General features: G+C 39.1%; 1 protein-coding gene across 1 annotated transcript in view; it reads left to right on the forward strand.

The window, feature by feature from the left end:
- The window catches only part of HSPA12A (heat shock protein family A (Hsp70) member 12A), a 49,708-nt gene extending 31,479 nt beyond the window's left edge, over positions 1 to 18,229 (forward strand). The window contains exons 7-12 of the mRNA XM_032225603.1: positions 2,378 to 2,549; positions 5,446 to 5,532; positions 7,782 to 7,886; positions 9,064 to 9,322; positions 10,709 to 10,812; positions 11,320 to 18,229. Coding sequence (XP_032081494.1) covers positions 2,378 to 2,549; positions 5,446 to 5,532; positions 7,782 to 7,886; positions 9,064 to 9,322; positions 10,709 to 10,812; positions 11,320 to 11,954 — 1,362 coding nt within the window. The 3' untranslated portion in view covers positions 11,955 to 18,229. The remainder of the gene's footprint in view (positions 1 to 2,377; positions 2,550 to 5,445; positions 5,533 to 7,781; positions 7,887 to 9,063; positions 9,323 to 10,708; positions 10,813 to 11,319) is intronic.
- Positions 18,230 to 18,846: the final 617 nt, after the last annotated feature.

An 18,846-nucleotide genomic window follows, 5' to 3' on the forward strand; every position in this document is an offset into this window, starting at 1 on the left:
AAATGTATTTTAAACATTTTGTAATCTTGGGCAATTTTAATGGAAAGTCAATTATAATTATAATGAAAAATAAATATTAGATGCTCTCCCACAGCATAAAAACTGGATTTAATCCAGACAAGGCACAAAAAGCAAAGTTTACAGAGGTTGTTTTGTGCAACTTAATTTGAAAAGCCTAACAAATAGATAATTTATCGAACTGTTAATATTATTCTTACTTGATACAGTCTAAGGCAGATGCCCCCATGTAACATGGTTCATCCATGAGGCCAATGTGGAGAAAAGACAGGACACAATCTTTCTCAGGATGGAGCGACACAGATTGGGGGTCTGAGAGCCCCTTTTATTGAGATAGGATAAAGGCAGGAGGAGCAATAGCATGTGGTTAAAAACAGCCTGTAAAAGTACAATTTCTAATCTACTACTCAGGGAAGTTCTGTCTATATATGGTCAAATCCTGGACGTCATTGGTAGGGCACATCTCAGGATGTTATGTTATGAACTATCAGGATGTTATGGAGTTTTAGGAGTTTGTTTTCTCCTGTGTGGTTCAGCGTGACTTTGCATGCCCTGGTATGAACTGGGCCATGGGTGACCCACACCTACACAAGGAATTATATTACAACACCCCCAACCTTTTGGACCTCAGGGACCACTCATTCATCATTTTAAATCCTGCGGATCACTAATATGATCTGCCTAATGACTGTCTGGGTGGGCGTGGCCAACTTGATGTCATTCACATCAAGGGGCACCTCGTTGACCTCTACCCGCCCCTCCCCTCCCAGCCACTCCTTGCCTGCCTGCCCGGGCTCCTTAGGGCCCCAAAAGGAAGCAGTTGTTGGAGCTAAGCAGCCACCACGAGAAAGAGTTGGCAAAACAGCTCATTTCAAATTGGATCTGACCGAGAAGGAGGCCCAGCAGAAGCACCTCACTGAGGACTACAAGCATAGGCTTTCCAAGCAGAGTGAAGACCTGTGGGAGTGCAAGGCCAGGTACCGGCACCTGGAGGAATCAGCAGGGTGAGATGGTCAGCTAGTTCCAGGCCATGATACAGTCCCACTGGAACAAGGCCCTCTGGCTCTTTGCTACCAGTGGCGTTTCCCTCCAGCCTTTGCCCAGGAGGCTGAAGCAGACCCAAGTCAGAATTTCTGTCCCCCTCTGACCTGCACAAAAAGACCCTGAAGGGGGGAGATTCTGCAGCAATACAACCATTCATTGCATGTATCTGGCCCAGGGGCTTTCGTTTGAGGATCCTTGATTTAGTGCAATATAAAAAAATGCAAATAATTTTTCTGTGGACCCCCAAAATTTTCTCATGGACCACCAGTGCTCCATAGACCACCAGTAGGTGACTGCTGGTCTAAGGAACTCTGTCACTATATTCCAAAACAGAGCTGGGTTCCTACCAGTTCGCACCTATTCGGTAGAACCGGTTCGTCAAATCTACCGAACCGGTTAGAAGAGGTTCCACCAGTGGACCCAGAAAGCAGGCCACACCTACAGAAGAGGTTCCAAAAATTTTTGAAACCCACCACTGGTTCCTGGATATGATTATTCTACACTATCATGCTCATATTTATAAAACTCAGTGCCTCTGTGAAAGGTAAGGATGACTACTGCGTTTGTGGTGCAATCAGAACATTGCGTGTGTTGAAGTTGTTTTAACGCAAACCAAAGATGCCTTTTAAAAAACAAGTTTACATCATATTCTTATGCATGCCAGTGCTGTGTGTGAGGTAATTTAAGGTGGTTCTGACAAGTGTCGTCGGCATCTTCATATCTGGTCACATGGGCAGCAAGCCACTCCCATCCGGTCACATGGGTGGCAAGCCACTCCCACAAAGGAGGCCACACCCACAGAGTAGGTTCAAACAATTTTTGAAACCCACCACTGTTCCAAAAGCATTTCACTTTACTATCTCCAGTAAAACAAAACTAAATATTTCAGTTACTCAATCAAAAAATCAACATACTCTAGAGATGGATGGGAAAAAAGGTCAGGATTGGGATTACAGGTATCCTCAATTGTTAATAAGTATTGCCCCATTTTACAAGCTTTCTTGCCACGGTTCTTAAGTGAATCAATGCAGTTGTTAAGTTAGTAACATGATTGTTAAGTGGCTTCCTCATTGACTTAACTTTTCAGAAAGTTGCAAAATATGAGGCAAGCATCTGAATTTTGATCACATGACTATGGGGGAATGCTGCAGTGTGAAAAATGGACATAAGTCACTTTTTTCCAATGCCATTGTGACTTCCAAATGGCCATTAAACGAACTGTTGTAAATTAAGAAATACATGTACTTGGAGCAAGTATGTAGGAATAACAAACGAGCAAACAATCTTTTTTACAATTCCATCTCATTTCTCACAGGCAGGCATGGCGTCCCCAGAGATTTCTGAACAACTGATAATCGCCTTGGAACCGGAAGCTGCATCAATTTATTGCAGGAAGCTCCGCCTTCATCAGATGATAGACCTAAGCAGCAGAGCTCCTGTCAACGGCTACACTCCCAGTGAAACTATTGCCTCGGGTTTTACACCAGGTACCACTCTCTTAATCAGACTTCGATGGGATGACGCACCTAATTCCTGCAGTCCACATGTTTCCTTATGGAAGCATTTAGACAAAAATTGTCTCTTAGTTGGTCTGATTTTGATAATGGGGAAACCAGGAATGAGGTTTCACAAAAAAGACAGTGGCTTGTTTATTAGCTTTATTAGCCAAGGTGGCGCAGTGGTTAGGGTGCAGCACTGCAGGCCACTTCAGCTGACTGCTATCTGCAGTTCGGCGGTTCATATCTCACCGGCTCAAGGTTGACTCATTCGTCCATCCTTCCGAGGTGGGTGAAATGAGGACCCAGACTGTGGGGGCGATATGCTGACTCTGTAAACCGCTTAGAGAGGGCTGAAAGCCCTATGAAGCGGAATATAAGTCTAACTGCTACTGCTATTTGGGGGATTTTTGAATTTACATGCCAACATATGTGGAGTTTCCAGATTTGTTCATACCTCTCCAATCAAAATGTGAACTAGTTTTGTTTGCGGTTTCAGAGAACAATAAACTCTTATTGGGTGCTATTTACTGATCTAATTCAAGTAAAGGTTTTAAGAAATGTATATGGCTGTGCAACTCAAAATACTGCAGCTCTGAGAGGCTTGGAACAAATTAAGGAACATATCAAACAAAGATAAACAATTCTAACCAAAATTAGTAAGCAATAATCAATGAACAGTGACTCAATTTTTTATTTATTTATTTATTTATTATTATTTATTTTATTATTATTTATTATTTATTATTTATTATTTATTATTTATTATTTATTATTTATTATTTATTATTTATTATTTATTATTTATTATTTATTATTTATTATTTATTATTTATTATTTATTATTTATTATTTATTATTTATTTTATTATTTATTATTTATTTTATTATTATTTATTATTTATTATTTATTATTTATTTATTTATTTATTTATTTATTTATTTATTTATTTATTTATTTTATTATTTATTTATTTATTTTATTATTTATTTATTTATTTATTTATTTATTTATTTATTTATTTATTTATTTATTTATTTATTTATTTATTTATTTATTTATTTATTTATTTATTTATTTATTATTGTGATTTGGAGACTGTCTTCCAGATAGGAACTCCAATTATGTTGGGTCCAACATCCAAGGATATACCTAACTATGGCAACAAAGATAATATGTGAAACTCTTTTCCAAAACTGCGGGGGGTGGGGGGAGAAAAGAAAAAAGGATCCTGCCGTTCTTTAACCAACTGTGCTGATTTTTGTGAACAAAAGTGAACATGAAGGCATCACAGATTAGATAATCCGGACAATTGCAAACTGGAAGATGTCCTAATTCCAACATGAGAGATGCCTCCTGCCAGGAATTTCCAATGAATCTCTTGGTTGAACTTATTCTGACTGCCTTTCCCTTCATCCTAGCTCTAAGGAAAACAACTAAAACTCTATGACAATGATAATAATTTCTTTTGTATTTTCTGGTGTTAGGAATTGATGATGATGATGGCCTTGGGATTTGGCAATTCCAAAATAGCAATAGCACAGACTTATATAGCATTTCACAGTGCTTTACAACCCTCTCTCAGGGGTTTACAGAATCATCCTATTGCTCCCAACAATCTGGGTCCTCATTTTACCCATCTCAGAAGGATGGAAGGCTGAGTCAACCTTGAGCCCAGTGAGACTCGAACTGCCAAATTTCAGGCAGCTGGCAGTCAGCAGAAGTAGCTTGCAGTACTGCATTCTAACCACTGCACCACCACAGCTCTTAATCCCCATTGAACAGAAGGCAGTTTTTCCAGCAGGATATCCTATTTGTTTTGTGGGCCTGTACTCATTGCTGAAGATAAAAACAATACAATATGCTCAATAATTTTCCAGCATGCCTGTTTTCTTTTTTTTTTCAAATGAAAATAATCTTTAAGAAATATGATGGGGAAGGGAGATTTATGAGTACAAAGGGAGTGCCTAAAGACATTTTGGTGTGGGGTAGGCACCATTTTGTGTAGTTCTCCTCTACAGATCTGCTAAGATTAAGAAGACAAATGATCTGCCTTAATGTCAGACAGGTTCTCTTATTCACAGTTATGTATGAATTAATAGCCTAACTAATAACAAAATACTGCAAAGCTACTTTCAGCAGAATTTGATTTGCTTAAGCTTTGTCGTGGCACGACAAAACCGCGGTCCACTAAAGCGCGCCCGATTAAAGCGCGTCGCTGACGTCATCAGCAGCACGACAACAGCGACCGCGGAGAAAAAAGGGCACTTTAAAAAGCTCTTTGAAAGCAAACCGATTCACGTTAAGGTAAGGGTTAGGTTAAGGGTTAGGGTTAGGTTTAGGGTTAGGTTAAGCGTTAGGGTTAGGTTTAGGGTTAGGTTAAGGGTTAGCGTTAGGTTTAGCGTTAGGTTAAGGGTTAGGTTTAGCGTTAGGTTAAGGGTTAGGTTTAGGGTTAGGTTTAGGGTTAGGTTTCGGGGGGTTAGGTTTAGGTGTTAATTTTAACTTTAGCGCTCACAGCGTGCTTTTTTCGTTGCGCTGTGATGACGTCAGGTACGCGGTTTCGTCGAGCGCGCTTTAGTCGACCGCGGTTTTGTGGTGGAACCAATCTTTGTTACATGTTTATGGTAAGTTTGCAATAAACAGTTTGGTTTATATAGAATTAAAAGCTTTCAACCACCACAGAGGTCTACTCTGATTCAATCTGTTGAAAAAAAATCACACCAAGAGCGACACCACTTTGGGGCTATAGCTTTGATTATCAATGTATTCGTTCTAATTCGTAACTGAATGATGTGTAGCCCACTTCCCTGCTTTCCGCTCCATGTACATACAGCTTTGCTTTTGCTCTTTTATACTCAAGTCATTTTCTCTCTGTGTTGCCACCAGCAAAAGAACACATTCGACGAAATCGACAGAGCCGAACCTTTTTGGTTGAAAACGTCATAGGAGAAATCTGGTCCGAGTTGGAGGAAGGTAGTGTCCATTGTTTTGGTCTTGCTGGTTTTGCATTGCCAGCAGAATATGGTTCTCTGCGAGACTCTTGCCTTGTTCCTTTTAGTGCCTATGTGAATATTTGATTCTAATAAATGCAGAGGGCCACATAAAGACACATTTGTAAATAAATACATGTCTTAAAAATTCTCCTCACTGGAATCACTTCCATACCCATCATTGCTTCCCACCATGTGGCCACTCTCCAGATGTGTGGACTTGTTCTCAACACCAAACGGATGTTCGCTAAAAAAATTGTAGAGTTTGGAATCTAACCGGGGTGGGTTTCAACCGGTTCGCAATGGTCCCCACGAACCAGTTGGTCGGCGAACCCGGAAGTAAATAACTTCCGGGAACTGCGAAGGGCCCGCCCGCCCGCCCGCGCTCCTTACCCGGTTTTGACGATTTCTGCGCTTCCACGCATGCGCAGGATGCATACAGCGCCTGCGCGATCCTCCAGGAGCAGCTGGAGCATCGCACAGACGCTAGTACGCATGCGTGCACTGCGCGCGTGCACGAGGACACTGCCGGCCCCGTTCCAACCGAACCGGTTGGAACGGGGCGAGAAACCCACCCCTGAATCTAACCCTCTGAAGGGTTGCCCAGGTTTGAGAAGATCTCCTCCTGCCTTTGTAATTTATATAACAGGCTGCTGCTTTTACTGATTGCCCTAAATTGTCAGATGATTCGAGACGGAAGGCAAGATTGTTAGCAAGGTCTTGCTAATACAAGTCATATCATGCCAGGGTTTTAATTTTTCAGTGGCTTTTAGTCAGCTTACATACACGATTCAGCATCCTTTTATTAAAGTCTTTTGCCCCACATAAAATTAATTGAGTCGTATGGCTTTCAGAAAGAGATTATTTTTGGGGTGACAGTATCCTAATTATTTTCTAAAAATTTCACCACCATCTAAAAGTATTTGTAATTTCGTTGATCTATGAATTGCTGTATTTGGACTGTGAACTGGAATATAAATTCTTTAAATAAGTTATTTGCTGCGCATACATGATAACAACGGTGAGGCAATAGAACTCGGTTGCGTGTTGTGTGACTCATTCAAGAACCATTTATTTATATATTTATAAACATGTTATAAATTTAGAAACTACTCATCTCCCTCACAGAGGGACTCTGGGTAGTGAGTAGCATACAAGTAAAAGATAAAAACTGTGTATAAATATTACATTAGGAGGCAAGGATAGTTAGATTCAAAGTTAAAAAGGCCAGAGGAGGGATGGTCTTCAAGAGGCCAACCAGCCCCATGGCTGCCTGTTACTTTGGGAGCCCCAAACAATTTGTCAGAGCCAGGCCTTCAGGCCACAAGATCAGGAAAGTGAGGGCCCACCTCAGTTGTTGTTTGGGGGGGGGGGACAGAATGTTCCAAAGGGCAGGGGGAATGACAGACAAATCTCTCTACCTGGACTCTGCCAGTAACAATTCTTTAGCTGATGGGTCTACAACTTTCTTCTACGGTAGATAGTGTCCACATTAAAAGTTTCATATTTTGTAGTCAACGCTTGATTGATACAAAAACCTTGAACCAAGATAGTGTTTCAAGAACTTTTAACTGATAGGCTCCCCAACATACCCTCCCTGCCTGATTGGGTGGGATGGGCCATTGTAATGGGACGAAGATCGTTCTGCAGGTAACCTGGCCCCATGTAGGGCTTTAAAGGTCACCTTGATTTGCATCTGGAAGCACCTGGCCTCCAATGGAGCTGATGCAGCAGAGGTGTTACATCTCCCTTCATTGGGCGCTCAAGATTGCTTGCGTGACCTAATTCTGTACCACCTGAAGCTTCCATATACTCTTCAGGGATAGGCCCATGTAGAATGCATTGCAATAATCCAAACAAGAGATGAACAAGTTGCTTAAAGGCATGATGAAAGCACAATACTTTGGGGTGTAGGAACCACTATAAATCTATTTATCTTTATTAACTCGCATATTATTCAAAGTAAATGACAGTATAAGTAAGTCATTCTGGTTATCACTCAGTACATGGTTCAAGCATCAGTGCCCAAATGTGCTGCGATCGTAATTTGCTCTCAGTTTTCAAATTGCTGTCTATTTAATAGCAAACTAGCTCATACGTTCGTAACTTTTACATGATTTTTTTTTTTTGTAAACTTCTTGTGATTTTTATGAAGTGGCTTTTAAAATAAATGCAAAATACCCATCAGGGCGAAAAAAACCCCAACTGTTGTTATTCCATTTGGATTAATAGGTGACCGTTACATAGTTGTGGATGGGGGAGGAGGAACAGTTGACGTGACTGTGCACCAGATCAGGTTACCGGAAGGACACCTGAAGGAACTATACAAGGCAACAGGTAAAATAGATTCCTCACTCCTACTGATCATAGAACATTTAATTTCTTTACCCTGAAAACAACTTGTAACAAGATTTGCTGGAAGTCATGTAGTCTAAGATCTCACAGGCTGGGCCTCCTTTGGGTACCGTCGACCGGACAATGCCGGTTGGCGACTACTCAGGGGAGGTCTTTCTCTGTAGCTGCCCCGGCCCTGTGGAATGATCTACCCACAGAGATCCGGACCCTTCCCACTCTCTCGGCCTTCCGGAAAGCCACTAAAACCTGGCTGTTCCGGCAAGCCTGGGGCTGTTGATCCCAAAATACGGTCCAGCCCCATTTAGAATGGAATGTATGGTGTGCTGTTTTTAAATCTATCTTTTCTTTCCCTGTATTTTATTTTTGACTTATTTTTGTACTGTAAGCCGCCCGGAGTCCTACGGGATTCGGCGGCATATAAATGTTATTAAACTTGCAAACTTGTTCCAAAGAAGCTTATCTTTGAAGGAAAGCAAAAAATGGATATGTGGTTCTTCAACTTTCTTTACTTCAAGAAATGAAGAATAAATTATACAGCGCATTGATTCTACTATATAATATTGTCCCTTGGGTTCATTACGAGTTTTTCGATGTAACTGAGATCAGAGTATCAGTTTATTCTAACAGGCATTTTAAATGAAGATAAATAGGAACGGGCTACATGCATGCATATATTACTCACTTGGAAACCTCGAATGGATAAGTTATGCTGTGGGTTGGTCATTTTGGCTAGCCATGCACAACCTACTAACCATGGCTTTTATACAGATGCTGCATTTTTGTCCATGAATAGACTTCCTGATGGCGCCGGGATGTCTCTCACGTAGATTTCAAGACACAGCTATGGGTGGATACATAGGCTAGAGCTCTGTCCCCTTGTGCACTGAGTATACAAAAGTGGCATGTTTGACCATGAACATTTTGATGGCAAAGGACAAACAGAGCTGATTCCTGTCATGTGGTAACCTGATCCTATGGGAAAGATATTGAAAATTCATGGCAATGTTCCTACTGTTGCCTTTAATAGCCTTTTATCACAGCAGAAAGGTGCTTGAATTGTCTAGACAAAATCTTTAGGCAAAATGCTATACCCATAATTTTTCACTGTATCAATTCTTAAATAACGTTTCCCATTAACAATATTTTATTTCTCATGCAGGAGGGCCATATGGCTCTTTAGGTGTAGACTATGAATTTGAAAAACTTCTGTGCAAAATATTTGGTGAAGATTTTATTGAACAATTTAAAATCAAGCGACCTGCTGCCTGGGTTGATCTGATGATAGCATTTGAGTCTCGGAAGAGAGCAGCAGCTCCAGATCGGACAAATCCACTGAATATCACCCTGCCTTTTTCTTTCATTGACTACTATAAGAAGTTTCGAGGTCACAGCGTAGAACATGCCTTAAGGAAAAGCAAGTAAGTCAGAAATTAGTTAAGCTGTTCTGTGACTGTTTTTTTCCTGGAAATAAATCATATGGAGTCACTGATACTTAACAAAAAATAGATATGCAGAAGATTCACCATAGAATAATCCAGAAAGTTTCTTGTATTAATTGCATGAAATATGAATAATTAATTCAAGTTCAATTGGACAAATTGCTAACAATATGTGAAGGAACACCAGCATAAAAACAGTTTTTTCTTCCTTTCCAGCATCAAGCTTGTAAAATTGCCAGATGCAAAACCTCCTTCCTTAACTAGTCCATTTACAAAAAGAAAACCACATCTTTCTTTATCCCTTCCTTAAAAATTTCATTTTGTGAAATTGCTCCATTTATCATGAGGATGTAGGCTGTTTATCATAGCATTTGCTAATGTAAACAATCTTAAAGTATGTGAGAAGGGAGGTTTTTTTCCTTCTATTTGGAACAATCTCCCATTAATTAGTGATAGAAAGGATGGTGTACTATGCAGGTCAATGGCGTATCTTTAGAATTTTGTCTTTAGAACTTTTTAAAAGCACCAAAGGCCTCTTCTGACAGGAGGGTGAAAAAAATCTAGCCCTCTCGCTACAAAAACATTTCTGTTCACACGAAATATGACACTTGAATTTCACCATCCGACTAGGCCTCATTGTCACATGTTGTTCTGATCCAAAAGACTCACCAACTCAAAAGCAGCACTTGAGAAAGTGAGTGCCCTTCCTTGTGCAAAGAGAAGTGTGCTCTGCTAGTGCAAAGCCTATAGTCATCTTTAAAAGCATGTCCTTGCTGTGAATGACTTTTTGTCTGTAACAAGTGGCAACCAATTCAAGATGAGAAATTCTGCCTGCCTATTTTGCAGGGGGAAGGGCTGTCAGGCACAGGAAACAAGTTATATCTCAGTGGCAAGAGTTTCCTGCCAGTTTTAAACAATATTTCCCTTCTAAAGAGTGTTAGGTGTAGAGGTGTACACAGGAATGTGGACTGACCTTGCCTTAAGACTTTTCCATCTTGATGTTAAATGGAAAATGGGATTGAACAAGAGAGATTGATTCCTGACATGATAGAGAATTAACTGCTTGTCCTCTGTCCCTAAAATCTATGTTCCTACAGAGAGGCTGGAGTTGAAGGGTCAGAGCTGATATACATCCTTGTATTAACCTTCTACATGTAGACTTATAAATATTAAGTAAGGATCATTTTCAGTCTTTTCCCCAAATGGAATATAGATCCATCTTTTCACATTCCCTACAAAAAGTTCCAAGTAATTCTTAACCTGTACAGTGTTGCCTCTGTTGACTTTGTCCCTATCTTCAAGAAAGTTTCTTAGAACTAGGGTAGGTTTTTTTTTTAAACAGTTGCTTTCTTTGTTTTTTTGCAGTGTGGATTTTGTGAAGTGGTCCTCCCAAGGAATGCTGAGAATGAGTCCTGATGCAATGAATGCCCTCTTCAAACCTACAATTGACCACATTATAGAACATCTCAGTAGGTATTAAGGGTATATAAGGCTTTAAAGTCATTAAGAGTCAGAGCATTCAGAATGCAGAGATCTTATCTCTTCAGGACAATTAATCCAAAATGTTTATCATATTGCACTTTTTTTAAGCAGTTGTTTAGTCTGAGTATATAAGTCTTTTATCGTAATTTCCACTGAACATACAGCCTGAAAAATACAAATTCTATATGCCAGAAATAATTATGTTCTTGTTTAATGATTATCATTTCTGTAGGATTATGGTTGAGATTATCAAGTTAATATGAAGAATGTTGCCCATTTTGCTTTCTTTACACCGTCTCCCTTCCTGAACACCTATATACTGTATAACATCCTGATCCATAAGTATCTACAGTATATATACCCCCATAGACACGCATACATATACCTGTACCTAATGTTTTTATCAAATTGTTCTGATGAGACTAGATTCTTTTCTCATTGGGTCTTAGTAAATGCACTATTTTTTCATCCCTTGGATTTCTTTCTCTGCTCAGGTGAGATTTTTGACAAACCTGAACTGACAAATGTAAAGTTTCTATTCCTTGTGGGTGGATTTGCAGAAGCCCCACTTCTACAACAAGCTGTCCAGAATTCTTTTGGCTCAAAATGCCGAATCATCATCCCTCAAGATGTGGGGCTCACCATCCTCAAAGGAGCAGTCCTCTTTGGTCTGGATCCTGCTGTCATTAAAGTGCGTCGTTCCCCCTTGACCTATGGAGTGGGAGTCCTGAATCGCTACGTGGAAGGGAAGCACCCTACTGAAAAGTTGCTACTTAAAGATGGCACCCGTTGGTGCACCGACGTCTTTGACAAGTTCATATCGGCTGACCAGTCCGTGGCACTTGGGGAGACCGTGTCCCGCAGCTATACCCCTGCCAAGCCTTCTCAGCTGGTCATTGTGATCAACATCTACAGCTCGGAACACGATAATGTGAATTTCATCACTGAGCCTGGAGTGAGGAAGTGTGGCACGCTGCGCTTGGATCTCACAGGAAGTGACAAATCTGTGCCAGGCCGGAGGGAAATCAAAACGCTAATGCAGTTTGGAGACACTGAGATTAAAGCCATGGCAATTGATGTTGCCACTTCTAAAAGTGTAAAAGCTGGCATTGATTTTCTAAACTACTGATTTTCTTTTCTTTTCCATGACCCTCACCACCTATTGTTTCCATGTTCTGTTCACTGGCTGCCAAAAACATCCTGAATTTTGGCTAGATAGATAAAGCATAGAAGAAGAAAGCATCAGGATTTTTAATTATTATTTTTTGCTTTTCAAATTACCAATATGGAGTCTGAACATAGAGTTATCAGGTGCTACATAGTAAAGTGAACAACTCAAATATGTAATGAAAATTAAGCGCTGAAATATTACTTCTCTATTTATTTGGGAGACATGTTGCTTTACTTGATGTCTTTCATATGTTCTGAATTCTAGGGCCTAATAATCAAACCTGTTATTTCTACATTTAGGGTACCAACTAATGTACTTTTTTTTTGAAGCAGTAAAAGTGAAATTTATAACCATGATTTGTGGTTATCCATTTCACAGTAGAAATACGTTTTCAGCTATTTTAAAAGATAACCTCTCTTATTTATATGATGGAGTAGGAATACTGGAATTTAAGCATGTAAAATTGCAAATGAACAGGTTTAGAAATTGAGTCTTTGTAGCACAAAACTGTTGTTTGTTTATAGGATCAAATGACTTGTTGGTTTGGTGGGGGTTTGCTTCTATTTTAAGTTAGTAAACCTGTTAGAGTTGCAATCTTATTAAAGAAATGATCCAGTAGTAACATTTGTGGGAAATGCTGAAGCAACAAGTATACTTAATGTCTAGATAATGCCAACAAGGATTAGAACATTATTTTAGGAAAGGAATTCCTCCCCCTGTGGAGAGAAGTGACATTGCACCTGAATAATTGGCCATTTATAGTTTAAAAAGCACTAAATGTTCTGTCCAATTAATTAACACCAACTTCAATTTTGCAACACTGATGCTTGCATTTCCCTCTTTTTCAATATTGAATAAAGAACTTCCCAAAGATTAAACCAATTCTGTAAATGAGAAAGTGTTCCCACTTTCCATTTTACTGTTGGCAACCTCTGGCTTTATTTATCTATACCTCTTGCCAGCCAGTTCTTGTACAAAACAAACAAAGGGGGTGTGGTAGCAATAGTTAACCAGAGATCATCTCTATCCTCAGGTTGTAGAGCGAAAGGATCCATTTTCATTGTCTTTTTCAGCCATGCCAAACAAAGGAATAACTTCCTGTGTTGATCCTAGAGAGTGGTATCTCATACAAGAAAAGTGATAACATTTTCCTGGGGCCAACTTAATTATTTGATAATAAGTAATTTATATAAATATAAATTGCTATAGAAGTTACTCAACATTTCATTAAGGAAAAAAAATTAAATTCACAACTAGGTACGTTGTCTGTTATTTACCAATTCCTGCAGAATCAGATGTTCTCCCTATATCTCCCCTTTGGAATAACTGCATAAACCAGGGGTGTCAAACTTCCTCGCATCGCGGGCCGTATCATAGTCTATCACAATGTTTTTGCCTTTGCGGAGCGGGGGTGGGTGTGACCTGTGTGGGCTGTATCTGACCCGCAGGCCGCCAGTTTGACAGGCCTGGCATAAACAGATGCTCAAGAAGTTGAATGTTCCTTGAAAGAAATGTACTGTCTTCAGTTTAGCTCCTTGTGAGCTTCTTCCATTCTGTGACCAATAACCTGACTTCAGCAAAAGTAGGAAAAATAGGAAAAGTAACTTCTTGGCAGAGGAAAAAACAACAACGCTGCAAATAAGTAATTGAGCAGTGTTGTTTCTGACCAGAAGAGGGAGTACAGACATTATTTCTGAGATCACTTAAATGGCTTCCAAGGGACACAACAATACTTTACATTCAACGTGAATGAAGTTTTAACGGACTTATATCCAAGAAGGGAGAATGAAACCTCAATCTTCACATAGAAACTAACTAAAACTCTAGTGCCCTCTTGTCCAAGATGGTGTCATCCAGTAGTGTTGGCCTGTAAATCCCAGAATTCCCAGACAGGATAACCAGCAACCATGTTGTATAGGAATTCTGGAAACTACAATGTCAAAACTCCGTAAAAGCACTATATTTGGAAGAACCCTAGCAACGGGGCTGCCTCTGCTCAGTCTGTCTAAAACTGCCTATGCCATGGAAAAATCTCTGATGTGACTACAGATGAGTTGATGAAACTACACTGCCAGCCTAGTGTGTCTTTCCAGGCTAACAACTTACAATATGAAGGCTGCTTCCAGTTGAGTACTACAATTCAGGGCTTGATAGGTAGCTAATCCCAACATGTTGGGTTTGAGGCCAAATTCATGACAGCAGAAGGGTCTGTTTTGTCAGCTGGAAGCTGACACTTTCCTCCCCCCCCCCCAAATACCACTGAGAAAACACATTGTCATCCACTGAAATCCATTATGCTTTCAAGATGTCTGAAAGCTAATTGTTTAGCTGGATCTTTTTTCCTATTAGCTATGCATGAACGAAAAGCCATAGAATTGTTTTCCTTTTTTCCCCCTCTCAAAAATCTCAGATTTCTTATTAAACACATAATTTGGGGACAAACTGCATCACACAAACATTTTGATTTTCTAGGAAGAATTTAAAGGTCCCTTTGCATTATGTGCTATAAATAATATTGCCTGATAGAATGAGAATAAGCTTTGATTTACTATCAGAGGAATAGATTGGGTCATTATAATTACAGCATCTAAACTTGTTCCTCCAATAATTATTCCCCTGGAATAATTATAAAGTATGCATGCTGGCATTTCTTCTTTCATCCTGACTGCTGTGTTTTTAAAAGGCATTTTTTCCCCCTGTATGAGTGAGTGAATGCCTTTCTGTAGCTTTCAAACAAGCAACTTCCTTGGAATGAGCTATGAACAAGAATTATTTGATGTATATACAATATTTAAATATTGTACAGATGTTTTCTTTCTGAAAGTGGTATTTTCTTGTACAGAATGATCTTTATCCCTGTTGATTTGCATCCGTGTTTAATTTTAAATAATATAGTTTCTTCCGTGACTTCAGTAATTACAGGCTTTTAAAGATGACAAGAGATGTAATGCACAAAGATGATCTTATAATAAGGGGAGTGGAATGTCAGGATGTCAGACAGTACCACATTATTCTCCATGCTATGCAAATAATAGCTTACAGACACAGTGCTGGATTTTTCATTATTTTTGCTTTAACAGGTACAGGCTGCCTTAATGCTATGCATCTGTGCTCTGCTTTGGATAATACCTGCTCTATATAGAAAGTAGATGATCAGTTACCACATTTTCACACCAAATGAACTCCAGTTTCAAGGCATACATTTTATTTTAATTATGTCTCTTCTGCTAGACAAAAACTGTACCACAATGAAGCATCCTGAGCTACATCATCATAACCTAACCCTGAGTCTTTTGAGAGTGGGCGGCATACAAATTAATTAAATAAATCTGAAAGAAAGGGCCCCCAGCAATGGCAGATGAGTTGAAGTTACTACAGGCCTGTACCATCCTCTGATTATAGAACATATATCTAGCTAAGTCAGGAATTGGCTCAATACAAAATCACACTTTGGATGCTTTAATGCCTGGATAAGCCTTGAATGAGCGTTTCTCAACCTTGGCAAGTTTATGACTGGTGGACTTCCATTGCCCAGAATTCCCCAAGTATCAAGCATGGGGATTGAAATCCATCCCTCATAAACTTGCTGAGAAATGCTGCAATAGACCAATGGTACTTTTTCTGTATTATGAAATCTATATCCCAAATTGTGGAAACACAATTGTTGACTGAGTCGCACAATCTTACTGTAAGACTACATTTCATTTTTTACCCAACTCCCATGACTATCTGCTTGCTACATCATCATAACCTCAATAGAATGCTGGCTTATGACTTAGAATTAACATCAAGGGCAGAAATGATTAAAAAGTGCCACAAAACAAGAAAGTGCTTGCTGTTCAATTACTGTGGCTTTAAAAGTCATATTAACTTTCATCGGTGAGTCTTTGAAGCTCACACATATACACACACACAAGCTGAAAAGGTCAGACTACTTCAAGCAATAGCAAAAAAAAAAAAGGCACCAGCAGGAGGTATGAAACATTTATTTCCTTTTCAACTTACCCTCTTAAATAATGGAGATACAAATTTTAACCCAATACTGCACCTCAGAAATAAGCCCCGACCTCAGCAGGGTTTACTCCTGGGGAAATGGGTTTAGAACTACAGTGCTAAATGACTTATATCAGAAAAACTGGATGCAACTAATTTCCATCAGCCTACTTCAGAGCAGGTTTGTTGCAGGAAGGAAAATGTTAGGGATGTCTAAGCTATCAGCACTTTCCCCCTCAAACTGTTGAATTGTCAGCTTGTGTGAGGAAGATACTTTTCCAACATTTCTGCAAATTTCAGTCACTAGATCCTTTATAATATTCTTGCTTAGTCTTTTCTTTCTTCGCACTTTGCTGTATTGTTCTGACTTTTAAGGAAGGCTAATTAGAATCACTTTCCAATCTGAATTGATTTTGAAAGCCATAGGTTAATCCACTTTTAACAAATTCATTCCCCTTTTTACCTAGCAAACCAAATTTTAAAATGGTTTCCTGCAAACCCCCTCCCCCCACTCCCAGCATATATTTATTGAAGTATCCTCATTGGATTTTAAGCTACTTTTCAATGGGTTATATTTCTGGTACAGAAAGCTTGATAGGAGCAAGGTTTATTTTTGTTATAAACTTTTATTTTCCCTAAGCAAAAGTGCATGCGTAGCAAGCATCTGTACTCCTGTTTTCATCAATCAAGCTATCAACAAATTAGCTACTATTCCTGGTCCAAAGTACTATATTCCTCCATTATTGAGAAGCCACACACTCGCGATGCAAGGTGTTAACGTCTAGCGAGAGGTCAGAGGTCCTTAAATTTCTGCATAAAGATTTGTTCCTTTTTAAAAAATGAATTACAATAATATTAAAAGTTAACCAGTTGTTTAGCCGTGCAGAGCTTACATGAGAATATTGCCTTTGGATGGAGAGACATGTAAGTTTCTGAATTGATTAATGCCTCAATGTGCTTTGTTTCATATGCCTGCAGCCAATGAAGGGAGATAACTCGTGGAGGGCTGCTATGCTTGCAAAATATATAGTATAACCAACAAACCACTTCAGCTATAATCCTGCCACGGAAGTACAAATATATTGGCTGATTTGCTCTTTTGGGGCTTGTGCTACTTTTAGTTACATATATATATAAAGCTTTCAACAGTTTTTAGACTATATATACACATGGCTACACACAAATATAGAATGCCACTGATATGAGATTCAGGTTTTTGGAAAATATTTTTCCTCCCTGCTGTCAACTCCGCCCTAAACAGCATAATTTTGCTGTTCTCTCTGCCACTCAGGTTCCACCCTCCCCTTCCTAAAATAATAGTGGAAATAGGATAGATGTTTAATGGAACAGTTTAGAAATAGAATATGTAATGCTGTGACAACTTCAGGCTTTATTATGAAGCACTAGGTTACACTTAAATGGTAAATAAATAGGTAGAATTTATTCTGTCTTAAGTTGGTAGAAACAATCAAAATGGGAGTAGGAAACTAAAGTTTCCACAAATTATAAACTGTATCTACCCATCAGCTGGTTTCTTGCAAATGGGCAAGATGTTGACTGTGTGAAGAGACACAGGTTCAACTCCACTCTTAGCCACAGAAATGAGTTCAGTACCTTTGGACTAAATGCTTTCTCACAGCCCAGCTGATCTCATGGAGTTGTTGTCAGGAAGGAGAAAAACTGAGTCTTAAGTGCACCATTTTGAGTTCCTGGAGAAAAGGCAGGATATAAGAAGAAACAGATAAATGGAGTTATTTAGTAAAATAATTTAGTAAAAATGTTGTAAAAAGAAAGTTTCTTCCACTGATAAAATCTTCACGCTGAGCCGCAACATTTCTCTGCTTTCAGTAGAAGTTTCTGTTAGGGCAAAATCTTAGGAAATCTGGAAACTAGAGATCTTGTCAATCAAATCTGGGCTTGCTAAGAGAGATCTCAACTATTTGGATAAGCAAATATATCAATATGTTACAAGATCTACTTTTCAAACAATGGTTGTGTAATTATTATAGCAAATTGCAATATTTATGGGGAAGAAATCCAGGGTACTTTTGTGTAGATTGTGGAGCACAAAGCCAATGTATACATCTATGCTTGGATAGCTTCTAAAAGTTTGTAAAAACAATGGCCCCCGTGATTTCATTGACTGCCTTCCCTGGTTCCAGATTCTTAAACACCACTAAATTCTGAAGATTACAGCTTGTTACATTTACATCTGAGAAAGCTGCTGTTCGAAATTTCAAATAAAAATTAGTATATCATGTTGGAAGTCATGTTTTGTGTTATTTTTTAAGCCGCCTTATTTTCTGTTCAGTGGAGTTTACATTATTCTGTAAGCTTGGGAGTATTTTCAGGTACTTTTCACTGTTCTGCTTTGTCTAATATTTAATTATTACATCTTTGCAATTGGATATTCCAAATTTATTTTTGAAATATACTAAATACTGTGAAATAACCTTACATAAGAAGCAAAAGGGGGGAACCCCACCCTGAATCCAGAATCAAAGCCTATGGCTCTTCCTTAGTATTTTAGTCCTCTGGAGCAGTGTTTCTCAACCTTGGCAACTTGAAGATGTCCGGACTTCAACTCCCAGAATTCCCCAGCCAGCATTTGCTGGCTGGGGGATTCTGGGAGTTGAAGTCCGGACATCTTCAAGTTGCCAAGGTTGAGAAACACTGCTCCAGAGGACTTCCCTTGGGAATTCTCATTTCTTCTAATTAATATCCAACATCCCTGAAAACTATAATATTTTTTTTTTCAAATCAGAGCGACAAAATCCAACCTATGCTTCCTCTGAAGTCATCGCTGAGTCGAGGTGGCGCAGTGGTTAAACGCAGCACTGCAGGCTACTTCAGCTGA

This window comes from Thamnophis elegans, chromosome 10 (genome assembly GCF_009769535.1).
Source record: "Thamnophis elegans isolate rThaEle1 chromosome 10, rThaEle1.pri, whole genome shotgun sequence".
Lineage (NCBI taxonomy): Eukaryota > Metazoa > Chordata > Lepidosauria > Squamata > Colubridae > Thamnophis > Thamnophis elegans.